Source organism: Sander vitreus, chromosome 4, assembly GCF_031162955.1.
Source record: "Sander vitreus isolate 19-12246 chromosome 4, sanVit1, whole genome shotgun sequence".
NCBI lineage: Eukaryota > Metazoa > Chordata > Actinopteri > Perciformes > Percidae > Sander > Sander vitreus.
In genome coordinates this window covers 14,515,984-14,543,108 of record NC_135858.1, presented here as the reverse complement: position 1 = coordinate 14,543,108, position 27,125 = coordinate 14,515,984, and the positions used below count along the sequence as shown (strand labels likewise).

The 27,125-nt window shown below is 41.3% G+C and overlaps 2 protein-coding genes across 5 annotated transcripts in view; both read left to right on the top strand.

The window, feature by feature from the left end:
* The first annotated feature begins 465 nt into the window (after positions 1-465).
* Positions 466-14,662, top strand: capzb (capping actin protein of muscle Z-line subunit beta). The gene is made up of 9 exons (XM_078248526.1): positions 466-667; positions 7,943-8,032; positions 11,297-11,418; positions 11,566-11,679; positions 11,768-11,909; positions 12,148-12,264; positions 12,358-12,423; positions 12,649-12,725; positions 13,981-14,662. The coding sequence occupies exons 1-9, from the start codon at positions 665-667 to the stop codon at positions 14,066-14,068; spliced, it is 819 nt and encodes a 272-aa protein (XP_078104652.1). The 5' UTR covers positions 466-664; the 3' UTR covers positions 14,069-14,662.
* A 5,932-nt stretch (positions 14,663-20,594) lies between these two features.
* Positions 20,595-27,125, top strand: part of celsr2 (cadherin, EGF LAG seven-pass G-type receptor 2) — a 69,422-nt gene continuing 62,891 nt past the window's right edge. For all 4 annotated transcript variants that reach the window (XM_078248523.1, XM_078248522.1, XM_078248521.1 and 1 more), the window contains exon 1: positions 20,595-24,579. In XM_078248523.1, coding sequence (XP_078104649.1) covers positions 21,039-24,579 — 3,541 coding nt within the window. In that variant the 5' untranslated portion in view covers positions 20,595-21,038. The remainder of the gene's footprint in view (positions 24,580-27,125) is intronic.

Here is a 27,125-nt window from a genome sequence, read left to right as displayed (position 1 = left end):
ATGGAAAAGTATTGTTTAAAATGCGTATGAACCGTGTTTATACAATCATTACACCTGCTTGTATACTTGCATCATTCATGCATATTGCAGTAAGGAAATATTGGAATCCATTAAACTGGACAAATATAATATATCATATAATATAAATACATTATTATTTTGATTTGCATAATTTCTGGCATTTAAAAAATGTTAATGAAAAGAGCAGAAAATACATCGTAAACATCACATTTATAGCAGTTTCCAGTCATCGTTTTCAAAGGAAGGATTTTTATTTTTTTTCTCAATCAGTGTATTTGTCTATCTACTGGCCTCTCTGAGTGCATATTTACTGCGTCTGCACCACTCCTCTCTTTCCATACTTGGCAATGCCTTTCTTGCTCCTTCGCTATTGGCTGCTGCAGAGAAAAGCCCCGTGTGACCCGGACATGCAACCGGGACTGTTTTCTGACTGCAGCAGCCTCCTTCCTGTAGCCCGGTTGAGGAAGTGAATTTCGCTGACAGGGCTGGGTTCAGTGAGGGAGAGGCGAACAAAACATCTTCCGCGGGGGACTAAAAAACAACAAAACAACAAGAGACGAGCGGAACGATTTGTTAAACCATAGTAAAGCTAAGTTGTGCTGGTGAAATCGTGCTCCCCTGCCCCGCTGAGGCCGCCGCAGACATGGTAAGGGCCGCGGTAGAGCTTGGAGAGATAGGGACGGGGTGAGAGAGTTTTGGTGGGGCTGCTGGCTACTGCTAAGCAAGCGCTAACGGCTATTTAGCCTAGGCTAAAGCTAGTTGTAGGTGCAGGGTGGTAACCTGAGAGCAGCAGCAGCAGCAGCAGCAGTAGGAGGAGGAGGGGGGGGGATTCTAGTGTATAAATCATCGATGCATATCTAACTTGCACTGTTTGCAAAACTTATGCGTACCGGATACGAATGAAATAGCTTGCAGCTGTTTCTTCCAGCTAGTTAGCTAGCTGCTAGCAAAGCTAGATGCCCCGTATGCATAAAGTTAGCACAGGATGTTTTGGGTTTGACACAAGTTCGTAGTATGAGTGAGGAGTCCTAATATACCGTACACACACACACACACACACACACACACACACACACGCGCGCGCGCGCACACACAGGCTAATATAGTCAAGCGCCTGGTTGCCTGTAGCTAAAATAAGACTGCTTGCTCCTCCTATTCCTAACCATGACAAGCTGTCCACCACCTCTGTTAAGTTTTCACTGCATTGCAAGTTTAATCTTGATTTTGCCAATATTTAATCTGGGAATTTTTAATGTCTGACAACTCCTACAAATCATACCTGCAATTATTGTTCCATTATTGGTTATTTTAGAATATTTTTTTTCATCTCTTCAGCTTATATTGCAGTAACACCTCTGTAACTAGTCATGTAATGATACTTGACAAAAACTAATATGTACTTAAAGGGCAACTATTGTATAGCATTTTCAGGATAATACTTGTATTTTGTGTTTGTACTAGAACATGTTTACATGCTTTTAATGTAAAAAAAAAAAACACTTTATTTTTCTCATACTGTCCATGGCTGCTGCAGCTGCATTTACCCTCTGTAGGAGAGCCTGTCTCTTTATGCCCACCCCCCGAAAAAGCCCAGTCTTCTCTGATTGTCCCGCCTGTTTCCTGGAAGCTGCGCTGCGCTCCGCCGCAGACTCCACTGTTTCACTAGTTGAAGCTGAAGCCACTGCAACAGAGTATAGCGCAGCACTTTCTACCATCAAAAATCACAGATAAAGGCTTCTGAACCAAATACTACCCAATCGGACATGTTTCAGCAGACATGCAAGCCGAAATTGGGGAGAATTTAACAAATTATCAGCCAAGATGACATCTTTTACTGCCGTTAGCATGTAGCTACTACAGTTAGCAGTGGACACTAATAGAATAACATTATAGCAGCACTTTACAGTCAAAAATCGCAGATAAAGGCTTTTAAACCAAATACTACATAACCGGTAATGTGACCCGAATTGGGGAGACCGTGGCAGCCAAGATGACATCTTTTACTGCCGTTAGCATGTAGCTACATGCGATAATGTTAACAACGCAGTAGCTTAAAAACAAAACACTCCAGTCCTGCCTACCTGGACCAGATGACCAATCATGGAAGGCTGGCTTAGAGTTGCTTAACACTTGGCCGAGTTTAGAAAAAACTGTTGAAACTGGAGCGCTCAGAACAGTTGGACATCTGAACGTTTTAGCTCACGGGGATTTCTCTAAAATACGTTTACCTCATTATTTTAAGTTTTGGCCACGTTTAACATGAAAATCCGACATACCATTGTAAATATGACAGAAAATACGTAAAAGCATAATATGTCCACTTTAAACTATTGCGGCATAATGGAGCAGCTGGTTTTTCTCTGTAGTCGCCCACTCTCCTCAGCCTCACCTCATCTATCCTGCTGGCTGAGCCTCACCGCTCTCCCCTAACCCCAGGGGTTGTTGATCTGAGCTAGTGTTTACATGGAGATAGGAGCACTGGTAAACACAGTGTCAAGGAGTGCAGGTGTCTGACGGTGCAGACTGATTCATCAGCTGAGAGAGATTTTAAGACAGGCAAAAAGCAACTCTAAGGAAAGGAAATGGCACGAGAGACACTGCCTAGAAACTTCTGTTATGTTCAGGGTCACCCTTAAGGAAAAAATGTTTATAGAAAGAGGGTTCTCTACTTTATAACATGTCATTGTCCTATGACCAGCTAGCAACTGTATGAGTATAGTCTTAGGTTTATGCACTTAAGAGGAGTCCCTTCATAGATAAGTCAAGGTGAAGGGTTTTGTTGACCTCTACAAGGGAAGTGAATGAAATGGGTATAACAAACACATTGCTAAAAACTATTTGCTATTGTGATGTTGGTGATTTTGATTGATTCAAACTTATTTCTGATGCATCCCTTTTTCCCATTGGTTTTGGATGAGTAGGCACATTGTTCGTCCTATTTCTTTATTCTTCATAGCCCCATTTCTGTTTGTTTGTTATGGACATTAGTGCACTTATCATGTCAGGATTTATCTCTGGGCCTTCATACCAATAGTAACGTTTGTAATGATATGTTGAAAGTGATCACTCAGAATTTAAGTTGGTCTAGGATGGTAAAATCAGTTTTACAACACTGACATTAACTTAAATTCAGGTACCATAGAAGTGACTTTGATAGCGTTGTTTGCTCAGATGAAAATGATTGTGGCATACCCAGTTACCTGCTTACCCTTGTGGCATAGCCATTTACCTGCGTACCCTTCACAGCAGCTGGATTCTCACAAGATTACGCGGAACTCCATCTTGTCAGGCTTCAAGTAATGCATTTGTGTCCGAGCCACCGTGGCTCTGACCAAGCAACATCCAGTTAGGAGCTATTGGCAGATACGGGCATGGTTTAGGTGTGTGTAGTCTCTCATTGCCAGACCTATCTCTACAGCGCTGTCAGTGCTGGAGCATTGTCTGGCTGCACCGCTTACCTATTTTGGGGTAGGGGAAAAATGCTCTGGCTTGTTTGTATTTCTTTAACCATCTTTTTTTTTCTTCTTTTGTTTGTATTTTATTACCACCTTAAATATATATCAAGGGTTAAAGGACTTATGGCTCAGCAGGATTTGGAAAAACTTGTCCATGCTTTTATCTTCAGTAGACTTGACTACTGTAACGGAGTCTTTACAGGTCTCCCTAAAAAATCTGAACGCTGCTGCTCGAGTCCTCACTAAGACCAAGAAAGTGGATCACATCACTCCAGTACTGAAGTCTCTACACTGGCTTCCAGTGCCTCAAAGAATTGATTTCAAAATACTTTTGCTGGTTTATAAATCACTAAACGGTTTAGGGCCAAAATACATTTCTGATCTGCTGCATCACTATGCCCCACCCAGACCTCTCAGGTCGCCTGGGACAGGTCTGCTTGTTGTCCCCAGAGTCAGAACTAAACGAGGAAGCAGCGTTCAGTTTTTATGCTCCACATATCTGGAACAAATTCCCAGAAAATTGCAGGTCCGCAGCAACTCTCAGTTCTTTTAAATCAAAGCTAAAGACTTATCTTTTTGATGTTGCCTTTCTTTAAATAACTGTTCATTTGTTATACTGAAGTTGCATTGATGACACTGTATGACATTCTATATGTATTTTATCTCTCAGTTCTTTTATTTCTTATACTGCACTGTCAATTTTATTCTTGTCTTTTATCTAGTGGTATTTTTGAACACATAACAGACATATTTCTGAGAATCTCTCCAACGTGGGTGTGACATAGATTAAAAACAGGATTTAGAGGAGGAAGAGAAAAAATTTCCTCCGGCTATGAGAGCTATGCGAAAGCCTCGAAAATACAGATAACGGACATATTTCTGAAATATTACCTCTCAAAAAACATGGGTGTGACAATAGATTATCCATACAAGGACCACGTCTGTGAACTGGTCAGATTTAGTCTGTGAACTAGGTCAATAAGAGAGACAATGTCTGTGAACTTGTCAGATATTTCTGTAAACTTATCAAGAAAAACTGTCCCGGATTTAGCAAGGTTTACCGAGATTAAACTAAGCTTTGTAGCGACGGCTACATCGTAGTGAAAAGTAGAACTACTGCAATCTTGTAATGGGTAACGAAAACACCAAGTAACCGGAGCCTAAAGGACCTGTGGTCGGAGAAGTGTTTTTTTGTTTGTTTGTTTTTAATCAGTTTTACCTGCTCTTTAATGTTTTAATTTGTTCTTTTAATAGTTTTCTAACTGCGCTTTAATGTTTTATGTAAAGCACTTTGAATTGCCCTCTTGCTGACATGCTGACAAAGCTGCCTTGCCTTGCCTTTAAACCAATCACAACTGCCTGGGTGGTGCTAAGGCCCGGATGCAGCAAAGATGCCCTCGCAAAATAGATGGCGGAGAAGGAGAGACATTAAGTGGCGGATGTCAGGCTTTCCCAGCAATGAAGCCAGATTAAGATATGTGTGACAAGCACAACTCTTTATTCAAAACAACAATGGCAGACATGATAGACAGATGGTTCTCAGTACATAACCAAACAAGCCTCCGTAAACAACTCAAACATGTAACCAAAAAAAGGATTGGCTACAGACAGTCTCATGCTGTATTGAAGACTCAAATTTATTTGGGGGTCATTGGTTTTGTAGTCTGTGATTATAGTGAGCTTTTGAGTGTTTGTTTGTTACACAACAGACACACTTTACAGTATTTCTGACCTATCTACAAAACCTACCTTCAGTTCTATGAACATGTGCTATGAATCTTTTAGCTTGTTTTTGCAATTCAAAACACAAGTGACCACTGGGTGGGAAGTCGGTGAGGGATCTTGTCACTGCAATACTGACAGCTTCTGGTTAAAAACAAAACACCACTTGTTCCAAGAGCATGCTCAAGAGTCTTGTAAACATATCTTTTACTTATCAACTTGTCATCGTTGATTCCAAATGAAAAAGGTACTTCACTGTCTTTACTGCCAACTAGTACTGTCAGTTAAATGCGTTTTTAACGGCGTTAACGCAAACCCATTTTAACATGGTAAAAAAAATGTTATTGCGACATTAACGTTCTTTTCGACCTAGCATACTTTGTAGTTTTTTTCACATGCTGTTGCAACAACTAGTAACGTAAGAAAAATTCGGTCTACCGGACCGAATAGCAACGGGGATTTCGGTGCCTTATTTAGGTGCCACTTGAATGCCTACGCTTCTCTCTGATGCTCCGAAAACGGACGTTAGAGGGAACTGAAACATCGCCCCGCGGGACGCTAGTCAACACTACACTTAGCAGCAGCTAACGTTAAACTACTGTTAGCTAGCAGCTGGAGTAAACACGGTACAAAATGCTGACAGCTAAACGGTGTAAAGTGTGACTGTATTTCACTGTAGAGCCTTCTAACACCAGACTGTAGCTGCTGTTGTCTGAAAAACACAGACTCAGCCTTGCCAGCCTCGTGGTGCATTCAAAGTTATTGTAAAATACCCTTTTCCCATCCAGTGGTTGTTTTCGCCGTTTTGTGCTCCTTTTTTTTTAGATCAACTTTTTATTGTTTTATATTTTTGAACAGACAAATACAATTGAACAAGGTGCTCGTTTTTATATCTCTCTCTCTCTCTCTCTCTCTCTCTCTCTCTCTCTCTCTCTCGGTTCAGACACCGTTTTTAAAAGTATCGTATCATGTTGATAAGAGCATTAAAATGAGAAAAAATAATGGGACAAAAAGAAATCAAGGGACATTTAGAATAGAGAAAAATGTGCGATTAATTGCGAGTTAACTGTGACATTAATGCGATTTAAATATTTTAATCGTTTGACAGCACTACTTCCAACATATTAAACCTATCTATAACATTAAAGTTTGGCCTGAATGATAGTTGTGTGGCAACTGACATTTACCTGTTTGTAGTTCACCTCAGTGAAAATACTTCTCTGCCACACAACCTGCTTCTGTTTGACGATAAGCTGATAGCAATTCCACGTCATGTGCTGCCTAATGTGCCACCTGTGCTCCATGACACAGGTCTCACAGTCACAGCCAAATGAAGCGCATCATTTGACAGCTGATGAACAATATCTGCACTGACATCACTTATTTGGATATGGTCAGACATACCACATGTTTGAAAGTTTTACCCTCTCAACAGTTTTTTGCATTGTGCTATTTAATTTGGTCAAACATTTGACTATTTGGCATCCCAATGGCAATTATTAATTCATTTTTTGCTCTGCAAATTCTCACATGACAAATCATGAGTGCTGTCTGTAGTCTCACAGTGCAAGCAGAGTTTGCTTTTAGAGGTGGGAATATTTTCTGCACAGCAACTCCTTTCATAGCCTCATACAGAATGTAGCAGGCCTTTATCAGTGTGCTGCTTTGGAGACGTGAAGGAGCTTGGAGAAGTCTTTTTTTTTTTATATAGAGCATACCAATAATGAGTACTAATCCAATATAGTTCCCTACATAAAATAGCCACAAAGTGTGCACTAATAGAGAGCCTGCTTTAAATCTAGTGAGTTTTGAAAGTTATGCTTTTTACATAACCTCTTTATTAGCATAGCAGGGCTTTTCTTTAAGGATAGGTTCACAAATGTTCTTATTTCTCTTAAAATAATGATCAGGCACCCGCGTGAACGTTGAAGCAGCTTTGCTTTCTATAATCATTCCTCCTGTTTATACTGGCCATTAAGAGATCCCATCTTGATGCGCTTTCAAAGTAAATGATGGGGTGCAAAATGCACAGTCCTCATTCTGGGTAAAAATATATTTCAAAGTTTATGTGAAGATATTGTGAAGCTTCAGCAGTCTGAGTTAGTCAAAGTTTTACTATGTTGAGTACAAAAGTTTGTTTTCCTAGACTGTGTATACTTGTTGAGCTGTATAATAGCTGTATCTTGCGAAAGCGGAGGTAGAATCTACCAAAACCTTTTTTCAAAATGGCGTCCGTGAGGATAGCTTTACTAAAATGCTTGTGCCATTGCATGTCAATGCTTGCAACACAGTATCAGGCTCCAGTGTTCAATGGAGTACATATGGACATTTTTGACAGCGCACTGTTTAAGTATTGTTGGTACTGAATAAGACTAGGTGCTTCAGAATATAAACACTCGTTGAGTCCGACCTGTGACAATTTCCTGCATGTCTTCCCCCTCTCTCTCCCCTTTCTCACCTAGCTGTCCTATCCATTAAAGGTGGAAAAGCCCCAAAAAAGAATCTTTAAAAAAAAAAAAAAAAAGAATCCACTTAAATATTTATCCATTTTGCAATTATGATGAAAAGGTTACTATTGTTGTCTTACATAATTACAGCTGTTGGCCTTCTACTTCAGCTGTAGTGAGAAACATCACAAATTAAAAGTGTTACTGTAACTTTGCTTTCAGTTAAGTTATTTTTGTATGTATGTGTTTAACTATAATCTGATAATACAGTATAAAGTGTCGTCTTTTTGTTTTCAGAATGACCAGCAGCTGGACTGTGCCCTGGACCTGATGAGGCGTCTGCCTCCTCAGCAGATCGAGAAGAACCTCAGTGACCTCATTGACCTGGTGAGTTACTGTCTTTGCTTTATCCTGTCAGATTTCTTTACAGGTAAAAACACACACAGGGTGTGTGTTTTGACCCCTCCAGACATGTTTTGAGAAATTTAAAAATACTCCGTTTTGAATAATTGTCTGATATGGTTTTTCCACAAAAATGTTCAATTACCTTGTTAATAATTAAAAAAAGCTTCATTGAAAAATCCAGAATAAATATGCAATGTTCAAATTAAGGGATTAACTGGTGGAGACAAGTACTTGGTTTCCACCTGGTAGTAAAATCCGATCTGAGTGATCGGATCACAAATGGATAGCTCTAAAGACTCAGGACGCATTGAGATCTGATCATTGAAACACAATTCGGAGGTGGTCTAGGCCACACATGTTTCTAATGTATGATTTATGTGAAAGTAACAACTGACATTTATAAACACACTCGCACATAACCAGCCTATATGCAAATGGTAATGATGTAGTGTTTATTTGCATATTGAGCGGGGAAGTGAGATCCGATCACAGGTGGTCACTCAGGACGCATTTGGAGACACATTCTACTGGGAACACGCGTACCTATAGCTGTCCACTTGTGATCCGATCCCTCAGATCCGATTTTAAAACCAGGTCGGATCAAGGCCAAGATGTCTCCTACTTTACTGAAAAGTCACAATGTGCACTGGAGGTTTCAAGTTTCCACATCATACTTGTGTAGGTTGGATATTGGACCGCAATTGGCTTCCAAGCTATTTGTGATATCACAAAATCCTGCTCGTACACGTCTTCTTATTTTTTTTGATTGATCGATTTCTTTATTTTCGTGTCATACAAAGACAACAAAATTTCCGTTGCAGTATTCATTACATTTCACTTCATTTCAAGATTATAGGTTATTTTCAGTGTTGGGAAGGATACTTTCAAAACGTATTCCATTACAGAGTACAGAATACATGGCCAAAAATGTAATTTGTAACGTATTCCGTTACTCAATCTGAGTAACGTATTCTGAATACTTGGATTACTTCCACATTGAATTGCATTTTATAAGTAGGAATGCGGCCATCACATACACCTTGCTAAACAGGCCTATTCTGGTGTGTTCTTCTGTTCCAACTGGCCGAATGTGTACCTGAACAAGCAAAAGATAGATTTTTGTATTTGTAGTCCCGAACTGCATACTACAAAAATCTAACCGCAGTCTAAGCTACCATGAGCTAATTTTAGCTAACGTTAGCTAACGTCAAACGGGGCTAGTCTTTCAACGGCTCTGGGGCTAGTAAATCAGCATGTAGGAGAATGTAAAGTCGCACGTCAACTATAAAATAGCAAGGTGACCAGTAAAACTACAGCAGACGACTACCCTTGGCTAAAAATAACTTGCTTTAAGATGCTTCTTCAGGTTGGAGGTGGAGTAATTTGGACGCTGAAAGGAAGTTGGTTGCTGGCAAGCAGAAGTTGCACTGCAGTGCACAGTTATATTTCGTTCTCCCTTCTCTTTCTTTAATGTGAAATGCTGGTTGAATTTCCAAGATAGAAACGCATTCCTGCCCTGGCTCTGTTGTGCCGGTTCCGGCTCCATCTTTACCTCTATCAGTGATCACGCAAATAGCTAAAACAGAGAAGTATCGTCATGTAATCTATTGATTTCAACAATGTAATTGTATTCTAAATACCAACTATTTAAATTGTAACTAACGGCATACAGTTACTCATAATTTGTATTCTGAATACGTAACGCCGGTACATGTATTCCGTTACTCCCCAACACTGGTTATTTTACAGCTCGGTCTTAAACAATGTATTCTGTCTTTTCTCCCAAAGTCTGTTATACTGAGCACAGAGAAATCCCTATTTTCATGTAGTTTAAGCAAATTAAAGAGTGATACACTTTTTAAAACGGATAGCACCTTGGGAATCAATAAAACAATTTTGAGTGGAGGAGGACTTTAAACGCAATTTGAATATAATTCTGTTTAGTTTATTCCAAAATTGATTGTCAGTCCCTCTGTCATGCAGTCTTATAGATAACTCAGCAGTCTAGAAGCAACGGTTGATAGACAACTCAGATTGTTGTTTTATACTATGCAATTACGACAGTTGCAGCAGTTGACGCTGTGTCATCTGCGTAACTGGGCAACATTTGAATAACTTTAAATTTCTGCCTGTAAATTAATAATTTGTTTCCTTCCTACAGTTTTCTGTTTAAAAAGGAGCCTTCTTATTCTGAAATTGTTAGACCTGTACTGTAGATTTTAACATAGCAGTGCCATCTGATTCCAACAAATTAAGCTAAATTGGACACAAATCAAATCACACTTTTACCAGTGTTTGCATGGCACCTTGTTTTGTGGGCATATGCATTCCTTTCCACCGAGACCCCCACCTGCTCACCTTCCTCTTCCCTCACCTTTAACCTCCCTCCCCCTGGGCATCGACACTCTCCTCACCCATTTCACTGTGTCTGGTTGTTAGCGATTATTATTGCAGCTGTCAATCACCTCCACTGCCAGGCACCTTTTGGCTTCACCATCTCTGCTCAAACTCTTCCTGGTGACTCAGAATCACCTGCAATCTCCTCTTTCTTTCCTGTTTCCCACATCTCTCTTGTCTCCATTTTCTCCCCACTCTTCCCACTGGGATTTGTCTCCCCCTCCCTCCTTTGTCTGTCTCTGTGTGTGTGTGTGTGTGTGTGTGTGTGTGTGTGTGTGTGTGTGTGTGTGTGTGTGTGTGTGTGTGTGTGTGTGTGTGTGTGTGTGTGTGTGTGTGTGTGTGTTCAGGGGTGTGGGGGATTTTTTTAGGGAAACAGGGCCTCCTTTGTGTCTATACTATGATGTAGGAGGACATAGAGAGGGAAGTCCATGTCAGTCTGTGAGAAGTCATTTGTACAACCTTATCCTCTAGATATTATGTTTCCCATTGATATTTTATTCAGGCTCCACTCAGTAACCTCTGATATTAAGTGAAGCTGGAATGTAAAAGACAATAACTTTCAGTTCATTTTTGACCAAAATGAGAGTCAAATACAAGGCTACTCTTTGTTTTTGCTGTCTAGTCCGTTTCTCCAGTCCTTTTTATAAGTTGGCATCTCTTACAGGACATCTGAATAGACAAAATAGCTTGTTGTTATGTCTCCTGCTTACACAGACAAACGGAACACTTTTAATAAAATGAGGAGTTGAACTTTGTTATTTAGCAGAACTTTCTGCAACTGAGCACATCGAAGTGTCTGTGCTGAAGAAAACATTGTGTTAATGTTTTGAGCTCTGTGTTTGCATCCAGGTGCCCAGTCTGTGTGAGGACCTCCTCTCCTCTGTGGACCAGCCCCTGAAGATTGCACGGGACAAGGTGGTGGGGAAAGACTATCTGCTCTGTGATTACAACCGAGACGGCGACTCCTACAGGTTGAGTTTAAAACTGCACTTCAGTCATGGACAAGGAGCATCAACTACATTATGATCTGTCATTGAAAGAGACCAAAGACAATGACTGAAACTAACATTGTAGCTCACTTTTAATGTTTGTTTTTTATGTCCTTTCAAATACATCAGATCCCCGTGGAGTAATAAGTATGAACCTCCCATTGAAGATGGTGCAATGCCTTCAGCTCGCCTGAGGAAACTCGAGGTTGAAGCCAATAACGCCTTCGACCAGTACAGAGACCTGTGAGTACCAGTTAAGTAATCTCATGGGGAGTTTTTAATAAACGGTCAACGTTTCCCTCTTGTGACCTCTGATATCTGTGTTTTTCAGGTACTTTGAGGGTGGCGTGTCCTCTGTGTACCTCTGGGACTTGGATCATGGCTTCGCTGGAGTTATTCTCATCAAGAAGGCCGGGGATGGGTCCAAGAAGATCAAAGGGTGCTGGGACTCCATCCATGTGGTGGAGGTGCAGGTGAGAATCGGCTCATATGAAATAGGTTGACATTTGCTCCTGCCCACTTTTTGTTTTCTTAGAGTAAGTCAGGACAGGCAAAGACAAAATCTGTGCATGGAATTTGCAGGTAGTTTGTTACTATCAGTGACATGCAGGAGAGGCACCATCATAAATCTTTAGACAGCGATGCCGTGTAAAACTTCCCAAATTTAGTCTGCAGTATTGTCATTGCTTGTTGCGTCTGTTCTGCGAGCAGGAGAAGTCCAGCGGTCGTACTGCTCACTACAAACTCACCTCCACCGTCATGCTGTGGCTCCAGACAACCAAGACCGGCTCCGGTACCATGAACCTGGGCGGCAGCCTTACAAGACAGGTATGGTGTTGAACTAAATGGAAAACCACTGCTGACACGTCCAGCCTTTCTGTAGTCATCCATGAACCCGATTTTGTTTTTATCTTTTCACAGATGGAAAAAGATGAGACAGTTGGAGAGTCCTCACCCCACATCGCCAACATTGGCCGCCTTGTCGAAGTCAGTGTTGCGGCTAATATTCTGCTTGTTTAACTTTTTTTTGACTGCCTACCTAAAAGTCCTTTGCTTCAGTCACATAGCCTAGCCAGTGTTACTGTGCATCATCTTCAGCACACTTAGCCCCCTCCATATCTAGTCAATAGAGTTATTGTCTACAAATGGTGTCGTTGACACCGGAAAAAATGGGCTGACTAAAAGTTAAGAATGTCTTGATTTTTGTTCCAGGATATGGAGAACAAGATTCGCTCCACGCTGAATGAAATCTACTTTGGGAAGACCAAGGACATCGTCAACGGCCTAAGGTAATACTACATGAGTTGTTTGGATGACTTGGATCACCCTCTCTCCTTTTTACAGCACTTCCAGCCAGCAGGGTCTGCAGAAACTGTTGTTTTAAGTATACCAGTCTCACTGAGAGCAGAGTTGGTTTACTTCTGTGTTGAACTGTTCAATAGATAATTTCTTACATCTTTTGTCAATTTCTGTCATTTCCTATCCAACATTTTATTAAAAGGTATCTTTGCTGTTCATTATTTCTGTATTCACATCACCTCCTGCTTCTCCTATCCCTCTCCTCAACCTCTCCTATGATCTGTTTTTGTTTATTGCCTTTCGTCCTACATTTCTGCTGCCATTCTTTTCACTCTTTCCTTTTTCCTGCCAAATCCCCCCCCCTGTCACCTCTCCTCCCCTGCTGTCTCTCCTCTGTGCTCCAGATCTATTGAGTCTTTGCCTGATAACCAAAAGTACCGACAGCTCCAAAAGGAGCTGTCGCAGGTCCTCACCCAGCGTCAGATCTTCATTGACTAGGGTCAGAGGTACAACCTGGCATGGAGAAGTGTGTTTGTGTGTGTGTATATTAGTGCATATTGGTGAGTAGAAAAATGTAAAGGAAAATGTTGCTCACTGCTCTGTCCACGGTGCTCCTCTCTGGAGCTCCCTCTCAGATGTCTCATGGTACTTTAAAGGAAGGAAGCAGGCAAGGTTCAAACCGGCTATCTCCTTGGGATCATGTTTATGTAATTAAGAAATGGCTAATCTTCAAATTTACTGTAAGCTAATATTTAAGTAATAGAAAAATCTGATTATGTATTCATCCCTCTGTTTAACTGTAATATATTTAGTAACTCAAATAGATTAAAGCAAATAGTGAAGATTTTAATTTCACTTAATTATGCATCCTAAAAAAACTTCATAGTTCAATAAAGTGCAAAATGTAAAGGATGGTGAATCCTGCTACAAGACACTGTAGGCAGGTAAAGTGAATAATGCATCTGCATGACAACAAATAACTAACTGTTGGTTTTTATTTGCCTGAAATTAATGTGTGCAGTGTGTATACATTTAGTATGTGATCATACATATTTTTGACCATCTTCTTTCCACAGAGGAATTGGAATGTGATGTCTGTCTAACAAATATTCAGTTCCTCAGCTTTTCTCTTGAACTTATAGACTGTTTCTGGCTTGAGAACCTTTTCCAGTCTCTCTTTCCCGGTTTTATGTTGATCTTCACACTGATTGTCTCTTCTTTCTTTGTGTCCCCCCACCCACACAGGAGTGTTCAGACTCTGGCTGACAAGTCAAAGCAGGAGGCTCTGAAGGTCGACCTGATGGAGGCACTCAAACGCAAACAAAACAGCTAGAGTTGTTACTGTTTTCTGTCTCTCTCACTCTTTCCGCCTCATCTCCATCTTTTCTCTGTTTCTTTACGTCTCTCCCTCCGCACCTGTTTCAGTGCTGCACTCTTGTTTATTTGTGGAATAACAAAAAAAAGGAGAAAATGCTTAGCTTTTAATTATTTTTTTTCTGTCTGGTTTTGTTTTCATGCATCTCATTTGCCATGAAGCCATTCGCTCGCGCTCCCTCTGTCTCGCTTCACCCCTATCTTCTCTCCAATGTAATGAATATAATGATAGTATTACCACGGTTAATGATAATCTTACAGTGTGAGGGTCATCGTAGTAATAATCCCTGATGTTCTCACAGCTGATGTATCTTCGGTCAGTTTAAAACGAGCAATTTTGGCCCGGCTCTTCCTCTGTGTCGAGGAAATGGGCACAGACTGTGCTGTAGGTGATGTAGGCTCGATGGGGCTGTCATTATTATGTTCATCAAATTTTTTTCAAGCACCTACTTTTGTTTATGACACCCCCCGCCCCCCACCCCCCAATATATTTGTATAAAATTATTAATGTTGGTATATAACTCATTCTTCTGGATAAACGGTGTGAACAGCAGGGCGGCCTTCGGTTTGTTAGGTTTTTACACTTTATTCCATTCTGTCCTCATGCATGTAAAGCCTGTGTGGAGCTGAGTGGAAATGTAGACTTATCAAACATGGGGATGGACTGTTATAATCACTGGGTGATTACACCCACGTTGTTTAAACACCCACACGCACGCACACACACACACACACACACACACACACACACACACACACACCCTGTATAACATGACAGTTTGCCTCCCCTCTGTTCAGCTTATTCAACTTTTCTCTCTCCTCACCTACTATGTCTTTGTTGGGGTCACAGTTTGTCTTTGTGTCTCAGTGGAAACCTTTGACTGTTTCCATTTTTGGAGGGGAATCTTTTTGTTGTATTTTTGTTTTGTTTTATTTTGTAAAGCTTATGATTCATATTGTATTAGAGCCTCCAGCAACAATAAAAACAGTGAAAAGCTGCTCTTATTCTTTTATTCTTCATTTCCTATTGAGGTGAGGCACTGCAAGGATAGTTGACAAAATAACTACATTACCATTGCAAACACTGATATTCAGGTGGGTAATACTTTACTTAGAGTCCCCTTATTAAGCATTTATAAGCAGAATATAATAATTTAATACATTGCTTATAACACTATAATGTAGCAAAAGGGCACTCGGACCCGCCAAGACATGACCTATCTGACAATGTTAATGCAGGGAATTTTCCCAGTCGGGAACTCCTTTTTCAGATTATTCCGACACCACATGAATGCCCCATCTCGCAATGTTAATGCATTTTCTCCTAGCCCTATGGCATGCTGCAGCACTTTCACTTCCACTGAGTTTATGAAAATCGTGCCAGTAGTTTTTCCGTAATCCTGTTGACAGACAGACAGGAGCCGAAAACATAACCTCCTTGGCAGAGGTAATATAATACCATACATTAATAAGCTATCTAAAATGTATTCTACTAGTGTATATGTATATCTACTATATCTAGTGTGTACATTTAAATGTTTTATAACGTTAACGTTTATTTTAAATGTGTAATACACGATACTGTATTTTTCACTACGCTGAAGTTGGCTTCCGATTCGGCGGTTAAGGGGAAACTTAAACTGAAGTCAGCTTCCGATTCACAGCATCCGATTTAGCAGGGACACATAACTATGAGTGACTACTCCTCCGTTTTTTTTAACCTCTTACTGTATTGAAAGCGTATTCGTCATTAAGGTAAATTATTATTAATTATGTCTAAAACACACTTTTAGATTTGTGAAAGCTTTATTGTAGGCTAATTATGAGAACGCATTAAAGGTAGATTTCATAGTTGTTTTTTTTCTTCAAATGTAGACCACATTTAAACAATGGGCTAACAGAGGTTTATGTAAAATAATTGACCTATACATAGATGGGAATCTAATGACCTTTGATCAATTGGTTTGTAAATATGACTTACCTAGAAATCATTTCTTTAAATACTTGCAGTTAAGGAGTTTCATAAAATCGCAGGCTCACTCCATGGATAGACCTCCCATGTCAGCTTTAGAGAAGTTTATTGTAAGTAATAAGGATGCTCGAGGTCAGCTGTCAGTATTGTATAGTATGTTACGATCCAATTCTAAGGACAATTCCCACTGCATGGAGAGACGACTTAGAAATAAATATTACAGAAAATTAGTGGGGAAATGCTTGTCTAAAGGCACAAACAAAGACTATAAACACAGCACTAAAACTCATACAATACAAGTGGCTATTCAGAACTTATGTGACACCTGTAAAACTACATTGCTACAACAAGTGATAGTGTTGGCACTTTGCTGCACTGCATGTGGGAATGCCAAAAAATCCAGTCATTTTGGAAAGATGTAACCTACATGGGCTACTTGAGGCAAAGCTCTGTATATTAGGTATTTACCTTGATCACTTTACACCGGGCCGCAAAAATGCACCCATGATTGATCTATCCTTGCTTCAGGCTAGGAGAGCGATTGCATTGAGGTGGAAAAGTATGGACGGCCCTACACCTGGAATGTGGTTATGAGAAATGGCGTCATGCTTGGCACTGGAGAAATTAACTTATGTTGCCAAAGGGAAACTAAATAAGTTCACAGAGATATGGGACACCTTTATGCAGTTCCTGGAAAGTGACCAGTAATTAATGATTAAATTTGGATGGCGGCGCTTGTGGAAGCTGGCATGTCTCTTATAAAATAAACAAGATCACTATTGATTTTGTTTTATTTATTTTCATTCCCAATTTTTTGTTGTGTTGTGTGTGTTTTTTTTTTTTCTTCCTTGAATGTTTATGCTGTTGGGGGAGGAGGGGTGTTCATAACGTTACTGTCCCTGTGACTGTATATTTTCTATGTGCAAAACAATAAATATATTGTTAAAAAAAAAAATGTAGACCACATTAGACCAGGTCCAGATCCAAAACCACTACACCTTGACTTGTCAAATCTGGACTAAATTATCCCAGAGAGGCTAAAGATTCTTAAAAAAAACAGTTTCAGATTTGTGAAAGCTTTGTGCTATTTGTGAAAATGCAATAAAGGGAGATTTCACAGGGTTTTTTATGTAGACCACATTGGACCAGGTCCAGATCCAAAACTACTATACCTAGACTCCAAATCTGGACTAAATTATAAATTGTGGTTTTGGATCTGGACTCACAAATCTGAAACTGTGTTTGTAAGAATATTTAGCCTCTCTGGGATAATTTAGTCCAGATTTGACAACTAAAGGTGTAGTGGTTTTGGATCTGGATCTGGTCTAATATGTGGTCTACATTTGAAGAAAAAAAACCTGTGAAATCTCCCTTTATTGCGTTCTCATAAAGACAATAAAGCTTTCACAAATCTAAAAGTGTGTTTTAGACATATAATTTACCTTAATAACTAACACGCTTTCAATACAGTAAGAGGTTCAAAAAACAGAGGATCAGTCACTCAGCAATGTAAGTTATGTTTCCCTGCTGAAATTCAGCTTTAAGTTTCCCTTAAATTTCCCCTTAACCGCCGAATCGGAAGCCAACTTCAGCGTCGTGTATTTTTCAGACTGATGGAGTTTAAACAAAAGTCTACAATCATGCTGGCTACTCTTTGAGGCTGTAACGAGGTAAATGCTAATACTAGCATGGCAACATGCTCACAACGACAACGCTAACAATGTTCAGCAGGTATAATGGCTCAAGCTAAACCGCACAACAGCAGTAGGCTAACGATATATAATTCAGATTTGCCTAACCTTTACCAGCTGCAAAGTTAAAGTACACACTTATGCATTAATATTATACTACAATAATGTAGATTAATTTGAAATTTACCATTCTACAAGGTACTTTTACTTTGGGTCGAGGACTGAGCCTCTGTATCTGGGCGCACGCTCTACCAAGTGAGCTACCCAGGCGCCCATGTCACTATAATTTATTTAACATATTTATTATAAAATTATATAACAATATATTTTTATATATATATATATATATATATATATATATATATATATATATATATATATATATACAGTACTGTGCAAAAGTCTTAGGCAGGTGTGATAAAATGCTGTAAACTAAGAATGCTTTCAAAAATATAAATGATGTAAATGATTTTTATCAATTTACTAAATGAGAAGTGAGTGAACAAAAAAAAAAAATCAAATCAATATTTGGTGTTACTACCCTTTGCCTTCAAACCAGCATCAATTCTTATAGGTACTTGCAAAAAGTCAGGGATTTTGTAGGATTGTAGTCAGGTGTATGATCAACCAATTATAGTATATAGGTAGTTATACTGCATCAGCAAGGTCTCTCCCAGACAAATATTTCAAAGCAGACTGGTGTTAAAAGAAGTGCTGTTCAACCTCTTTTGAAAAAGCACAAAGAAACGGGCAACGTTGAGGATCGTAGACGCAGTGGTCGGCCAAGGAAACTTGCAGCAGATGAGAAACACATCAAGCTTATTTCCCTTCTAAATTGGAAGATGTCCAGCAGTGCCATCAGCTCAGAACTGGCAGAAACCAGTGGGACCCAGGTACACCCATCTACTGTCCAGTGAAGTCTGGCCAGAAGTGGTCTTCGTGGAAGAGTTGCAGCCAAAAAGACATACCTCTGACATAGAAACAAGGCCAAGCTACTCAACTATGCACGGAAACATAGGAACTGATAGCCCTGATCTCAGCATCATCGAGTCTGTCTGGGATAACATGAAGAGACAGAAGGATTTGATGAAGCCTACATCCATAGAAGATCTGTGGTTAGTTCTCCAAGATGTTTGGAACAACCTACCTGCCGAGTTCCTTCTTTGTGCAAGTGTACCTAGAAGAATTGATGCTGTCTTGAAGGGTGGTCACACCAAATATTGATTTGATTTAGATTTAACTTCTGTTCATTCACTGCATTTTGTTAATTGATGAAAATAAACTATTAACACTTCCATTTTTGAAAGCATTCTTAGTTTACAGCATTTTTTCATACCTGCCTAAAACTTTTGCACAGTACTGTATTTATATATATATATATATATAAATAAATGTCAGCTAATTTTTCTTCCTCTTTGAAAGATGTTTTCAAGGTCAGAAATGAACCTCAATTCAGTCAGTTCAGTTAATCCAAGATGATCATGAAGTCCTTAAAGTGGTCATAAAAAATTAAAAAGTCAACATCTATCCTTGACAACTTTGCCACCACTAAATCCATTTATTTATTTAGTTTTGTTCGTTCTGTTTGTGTGTTACCGGTTTTGCCTTCATGTAAAGCGTCCTTGAGTCCCTTGAAAGGCGCTATAGAAATCCAAGCTATTATTATTATTATTATTATTATTATTATAGTTATTAGGCAAAATCCATCTGCTAATGAATATTATCTGACAGACCCCAGAACAGTTACTAATAGGACCTTGTGTTTAAATAGTTTTGTCAGTTTGTTTTTCATAATAAGACCAGTACTGTGTGAGAGGACCCTCTAATATAGCCTGGATTTATTGTTAATAGAGTTGAAGAAGAGCCTCGTTCATTCATTCAATACAACATGCATTTGCATTTCTTTAAACGCAAATGGCATCATGGAAATATTGTAGTGAGGCAATGAGCAGCACTAATAATGACCTTAGAAACCTCTTCTCAAACTGTGTGACTGCTATTGTCCACTAGGTGTCAGTGACGTTCAGGACATCAGCTGAGCTCCAAGTTTTACAGTTTTTATCAAAGATTTCACTGGTCTGTACTCAGTCCAAATGCAGTTAAATGTTTTATTCCATGTGTATAGCCTAATAGTTGTAATTTGGTACTTTTCTCATAAATTAAGAGATCCTGAGGGAGAGCCCTCCTAAAGTGTAATGGCTAAAATAACTGTTGTGGTCCACCAGTGTACATTTCTATTTAGATTATACTTTTATTTTTATTATCCATTTTTGAATCAGGATCTGGATGAAATGGACAAAGTCATGAATAAATAAAACCTACAGGAAAACCGAACACATCAACAACAAATGAATTAAATTGGTTTGATTTTAGCCTACATTTGAATGGTCCTCTTTTGATAGATTGCTGATCAACAGGCCTGCAGTGAAAGAACAGCTTCAACACCTAAAATTTGAGGAATGTCTGCCTGTTAATGAGTAAACCTTTTTGTGGTGGTGAGTGGTGGATAAAGGTGAACATGTAGCCTATATGTTTTTCACTGATGAAATAATTTTGAAGTGAGGTACTCTTAGACTATCAAAAACCTAAATAAAACCAAACTAATGTAAATATAACACTGCCTGTAAGCTGAAGCATTCAAACATGGCAAAAAAAAACAATCCCCAAGATAATTAGATACAATGTTCTCAAGTAAACTATAGGTTTTCTAATGGAAGTCTAGTTTCTGTTGTTTTCTGTTAATTAATGAATCTTTTAGGAAGTTATTTATCTCCAGTGGAAGGGTTTTTGTCAAGTCCTTAGTCCCCTAACAGCTATTTCTCTCTCACTCACACACACACACACACACACACACACACACACACACACACACACACACACACACACACACACACACACACACACACACACACACACACACACACACACACACACACACACACACACACACACACAGAGGTTTATGATAATGAGGAGCCTCGAGGCGCAAGTGGAGCTGGAGCCATTTTCACCATTCAAGCGGAGTTGCGCGGACTGAGCGGAGGCGCTGCTGCTGTTGTCGTTGCCGTGTGTGTGAGTGAGTCGCTCCGGCCAAGGTTACTGCAGGTTTACCTCTTAAAATCAGTCTGAGTGACCCGAAAGAAGTGCGCCCACTGAGAGCATGGCTCTTCTGCAACAAAGGGAAACTCACAGGCGGAAAGTTTAAAGGAATAAGGAGCTGCAGATATTCCCAATCGGAGCCCCGGCTGAACACAAACTAAGGAGCGATGCACTTCGTTAAATGGGATTTGTTGTTGATTTTCTGGTGGTGTAAACTGGTTTCGCTGGTGCATTGTTACACCGTTCACATCAGTGAGGATGCGGGGCCAAGGACGGTGGTGGCCGGCGTGGAGCGGGGCGCCCGGTGTACTTTGGATGAGGTACTCGCTCCCAAATTCACAGAGCGGTTTCTGGAGACTGACGCGGCGGCTGGCATAGTGTTTGTTTCGGACTCGATAAAGTGCCCCTTGCTGCGCTCCAACCCCTTCACCGTGATCACTGTGGCTGACTGCACGGACTCCGGCTACAACCACCTCCTCACCAGCCAGTATGACGTGCATGTTCACGGTAGGAACTGTTCAAACAAGCGTATAAGAAAAGCTCAGTGGGACATGGAGGTCCTCAGTTTGTTTAGTACCCACAGCCACCACCGCTCAGAGTGTCACCAAGCAGGCTCTGCTTTATTTGCAGTGGGGGGGCTGCTACCTGGAGCCCCGATCCGCTGCAAAGTCACCAACAGTCGGGACTTTTACTTCTCTGAGGGGGACTTGTTTGTGTCTGACACGCTGTGCTGGAGGAAGGACACACTCCTGGAGCTAGACCTGCTCTGTGATGTACTCACAAGAAATAGACTGAATGCTCAAGTCAACCCTATCTCCATCCACTGGCGTGTGGGTCAGGGCCCCTTTAGGCAGGGCCACCTAGGGAAGCTGTTAGAAAAGGCAGCACAGTCTGATTCAGGGATTGTGAGCAGGAGGAGGAGAAGCATCAACAGCAGCCCCCAGTTTCAACCTCCAATGTACCAAGTGTCTGTGGCAGAGAATAAGCCAGTTGGGACGCCTGTTGTTGTTTTGAAAGCAGTGGATGTGGATGAGGGGGAGGCAGGCAGGCTGGAGTATTTTATAGAAGCTCTTTTTGATAGCCGCTCCAACAATCTCTTTGCTGTGGATCCGGCCAATGGTGCCGTGTCCACAGTAGAGGTGCTGGACCGGGAGACAAAAGACACCCATGTGTTCCGTGTGACCGCAGTCGACCATGGCACGCCCCGACGTACAGCCATGGCCACCCTCACCATCACAGTCAGTGACAGTAATGATCATGACCCTGTGTTTGAGCAGCAAGACTATAAGGAAAGCATCAGGGAGAATCTAGAAATAGGCTATGAGGTGTTAACTGTGAGGGCCACAGATGGGGACGCACCTGTTAATGGTAACATCCTGTACCGCATCATCAACAGTAACGGGTCCAACGATGTGTTTGAGATTGATTCGAGGTCTGGTGTAATCCGCACCAAAGGTCTGGTAGACAGAGAGCAGGTGGAAGCCTATATGCTGTTAGTCGAGGCAAATGACCAAGGTCGGGACCCCGGGCCCCGCAGCGCCACAGCCACTGTTCACATTGTGGTTGAGGATGACAATGATAATGCTCCCCAGTTCAGTGAGAAACGCTATGTGGTCCAGGTGCCAGAGGACATGGCCCCTAACAAAGAGATCCTGCAGGTCACCGCCACAGATCAGGACAGAGGGAGCAACGCTGTCGTTCACTTCAGCATCATGAGTGGGAACACCAGGGGACAGTTTTATATTGATGCTCAGACAGGTAAAATGGACCTGGTGAGCCACCTGGATTACGAGGCGAACAAAGAATACACTATAAGAATCAGAGCTCAGGATGGAGGACGCCCTCCGCTCTCCAACATCAGTGGCCTGGTTACGGTGCAGGTGCTGGATGTTAACGACAACGCTCCCATTTTTGTCAGCACCCCGTTCCAGGCCACCGTGCTGGAGAACGTGCCATTGGGCTACTCCATCATTCACATCCAAGCCGTGGACGCAGACTCTGGTGACAACTCCAGGCTGGAGTATCTCCTCACTGAAACCACGCCAAACTTCCCCTTCAGCATCAACAACAGCACGGGATGGATTGTAGTGGCAGCCGAGCTGGACAGGGAAAGTGTTGATTTTTACAACTTTGGAGTGGAGGCCAGAGATCACGGCTACCCTGTCATGTCCTCCTCAGCCAGCATCAGCATGACAATTCTAGACGTCAACGACAACAACCCAGAGTTCACTCAGAAGGCGTATTACATGAGACTGAATGAGGATGCAGCCGTGGGGACCAGCGTTGTGACAGTGTCAGCTGTGGACCAGGACATCAACAGTGTGGTGACCTATCAGATATCCAGCGGAAACACCCGTAACAGATTCTCCATCACGAGTCAGAGCGGAGGGGGACTCATTACTCTGGCACTGCCTTTAGACTACAAACTAGAACGCCAGTACGCCCTCACTGTCACTGCAAGTGATGGTACACGCCTTGACACCGCTAAAGTGTTTGTTAACGTCACTGACGCCAACACACACCGGCCTGTGTTTCAGAGCTCACATTACACCGTCAACATCAACGAGGACAGGCCTGTCAGCACCACTGTTGTGGTAATAAGTGCCACAGACGAAGATACAGGTGAAAATGCACGCATCACCTACTTTATGGACGACAGCATCCCTCAGTTTGACATCGACCCCGACACAGGAGCTGTCACCACACAGATGGAGCTGGACTATGAGGACCAGGTTTCCTATACGCTAGCCATCACTGCGCGGGATAACGGCATCCCACAGAAGTCTGATACCACATACCTGGAAATACTGGTGAATGACGTCAACGACAACTCCCCCCGCTTCCTCAGAGACCACTATGTCGGCTCGGTCATGGAGGATGTGCCGGTGTTCACCAGCGTGGTCCAGGTTTCTGCCACTGATAGAGACTCTGGACTAAACGGGCGCGTCTTCTACACCTTCCAGGGCGGGGAGGACGGCGATGGAGATTTCATAATTGAATCCACCTCTGGCATTGTTCGCACACTGCGCAGATTAGACAGAGAAAACGTTCCTGTTTACAGTCTGCAGGCTTTCGCTGTAGATAAAGGTGTTCCTGCTCTGAAAACACCAGTAAACATCCAAGTAACAATCCTAGATGTTAATGACAACCCCCCTGTGTTCGAGAAAGATGAGTTTGACATCATGGTGGAGGAGAACAGCCCCATAGGCCTTGTGGTTGCACACATATTAGCCACAGATCCAGATGAAGGCAGTAATGCACAGATTATGTACCAGATAGTGGAGGGAAACATCCCGGAGGTGTTCCAGCTGGACATCTTCTCTGGAGAACTGACTGCGTTAATAGACCTGGACTACGAGACAAGATCTGAGTATGTTATTGTGGTCCAGGCCACCTCCGCCCCTCTTGTCAGCCGCGCCACAATCCACATCAAACTTGTTGACAAGAACGACAACGTGCCTATGCTCAAAAACTTCCAGATCATCTTCAACAACTATGTGACGGACAAATCAAGCAGCTTCCCCACTGGAGTGATCGGACGCATCCCCGCACACGACCCCGACATCTCGGATCAGCTCCACTACAGCTTTGAGGTGGGAAATGAGCTGAACTTAGTCCTCCTGAACCAAAGCACAGGAGAGATCCAGCTGAGCCAGGCCCTGGATAACAACCGGCCCCTGGAGGCCTCCATGAGGATCTCGGTGTCAGGTGAGACTGTCAGATACCTCTTTGTAATTGTAGACTCCACCCAGTGAGTGACACAGTGAGAGGAGAAGGTGTAGTCCTACCCTATTTCCCTTAACATGTCCTGTCTCTTCATTTACATTTTCGCTTCACTTCACCGGATAATGGGAGTGATGATGACTTAAGTATGTCTTTCTTGGCTTCAGTGTTCCAGAGTGATTTTCCAATAATAGAAATATTCATGAATGAGGATTAATATTCACTGCAGGATAGTTGTAAGCCATTCCACTTCTGCCCCCTCCGACAGAAATAACTTTTAGTGCCAAGTCACAAAGATGTATTTAAGCATTTAAAGTCTGGGAATTAAATTGCTTCCTTTGCTTAATGTAGGGGGACTTTCTGTCATTTTTTGGTCCCCTCATTGAGGAGCTTTCTCGTTTACACAAGCCTGATTTAGCTCCGTCTATTGTGGAGATTTAAATAGCTGTTTGTCTGAGCACGTCTGTAGGATCCACACTCCAGTGGATAGACTGATCATGCCCCATAATTGCCCATCGTACCCATCCTCCCACATACAACGAAATACCTAATTTAATTATGGTCTATTTCTATAGCTTGTTTGAAGTCTGAATTAAGATTTGATGTTCTTTAAGTGTCATATTGTTTTTTTCCTTGTTCTAAACTGACAAAAAGACAGTCAGCATTCCCAGCTTAAGAGTGTTTAAGGCTGAGGATGCTGGTTTGATTTTTTTAAATTTAATGACAACAAGAGTTGGTTGAGATGCAAATCACCGTTTGGTCTACTGTTTTGGACTTACACTATAAGTGTGAGAAGGGTGTAGATCCAACAATACGGGGGTTGTTGTTACCCTCTGTTGAAGCTTATTTGACGCAGTGTGATCAGCTGTAATTCTACCTTCTCTTTGACCTTGGTACAACCTGAGAGAGAGGGAAACAGAACCAGGGAACATTATTAAGAGCTTTGTTTAAGATGAAATCAGATACTTAACAAGAACAGTGAGGATTAATGGTGGAAGAAAGCTTGGGATTTTTTCAATTTGACTGAATGAGACCGTGGAAGTGATTTTGAATTTGTTGATGAGTTGACACTGAATACCACATACTGTATGGTTTGAGTGGGTTGTGGTTATTATGGATTGGAGCTGAGCTTTGCCTCTCTGGAGAACAATAGTGAGCTGTCGATTCAGGGGCAGGCGCTACAGCTCATACCAGGCCGTGGTTGGGGGCAACAGCTGTGACTCCACCAAGGACCAATTAGAGGCTGTGTCTCCCCAGCTCGCCCCGCACCTGCTGGGGTTTATGTGTCAGCACCTCTGCAGGAGACAGAGGGCAATGGAGAGAGGCAGGAGGACAGAGGGGGAAGGGGTGGAGGGTTAAGTTGCAGTTGTGTAAACTGGGAACATGTTGGAAAGTACAGTCTTACTGTAACAGAGCAGGAAAGCCTTTACACGGGCTGTTGGAGGAGGGGAATGGGGTAGGCAGATGAGCTCCTCCAATAGATGCTGCTGACCCCAATTTTCAAAGCCTTCTCCCTCCAGGCACCTCCCAAGTCTTCCCATTATCTTTCTCTTTATGCTGCCGTTTAAGAGGCCCCTTATGATGGACGATTTTTGATGGGCTCTTTTGTATGTTGTTGGACTTTGATTAACATCGTTCTGAGCACTGCTCTTTAAACCGAAATGGATGCAACGATCCAAATGTAGCGCCGCTTTGCTTCAAGTTTAAAGTGTGACCTATGCAGTAGTTTTGGGAAGGTAACCTTTAAATAATCCACAGATTATGATGAATTTCTTAAAGTTGAATTCAGGAATAAAGGCTAATCCACTGTATTGCCCCAACTCCTTGACGTACAGTAATTACTTTCTTTGGTTTAAAAAAATGTAACAAGTATGATGTACAATTATTCAGTTTCACTAAAATTATCATCCCAAAAGTAACTATATTTTAAAGTATTTAAATGACTTTGACTTTTGTAATTACTTTGCATCAATAAAAGTATGTAATCTATTAACCCCTAATACTAATGTCAACATCTTCAACATACTGTATAACATAAGCTTGATACTGTTATTGCAGCGACCCACAGACATTTTAATAACCTGGGTAATCTAAAGAGAAGGGAAAAGCAAAATAAGGTCAAAATATTGAAAATATGAAAGTGATATGAATGTCTAGTCTAACTGGCAAGTTTCACTTAAAAAGTATTCTCTGTACAGCTTTTCAGTGTGTACTTCATGCTGAACTCTTCAGGAGTTAATTTACAGGAACAAGAACCCCCTTTAGTTTTTTTAAGCAGTTATGTATAGTCAGTATCTAAAAGATCAATCCCACACTAACATCAAATACACCATAAAGATAATGGCTTACCATCAAGCTACCTCAGGTGCAAATATAACTGAGTTAAGTAGTGTAGATGAACTATATTTAAAGCAGCACATTCTGAGTAAAATTGACTCAAATGTTTAAACATGTTTATTAAACAATGTTTTTTATTTTATTTGTAAGACAAAAAGAGTAAAATGATCTTTGCAACAAAGCATGTTGATAAA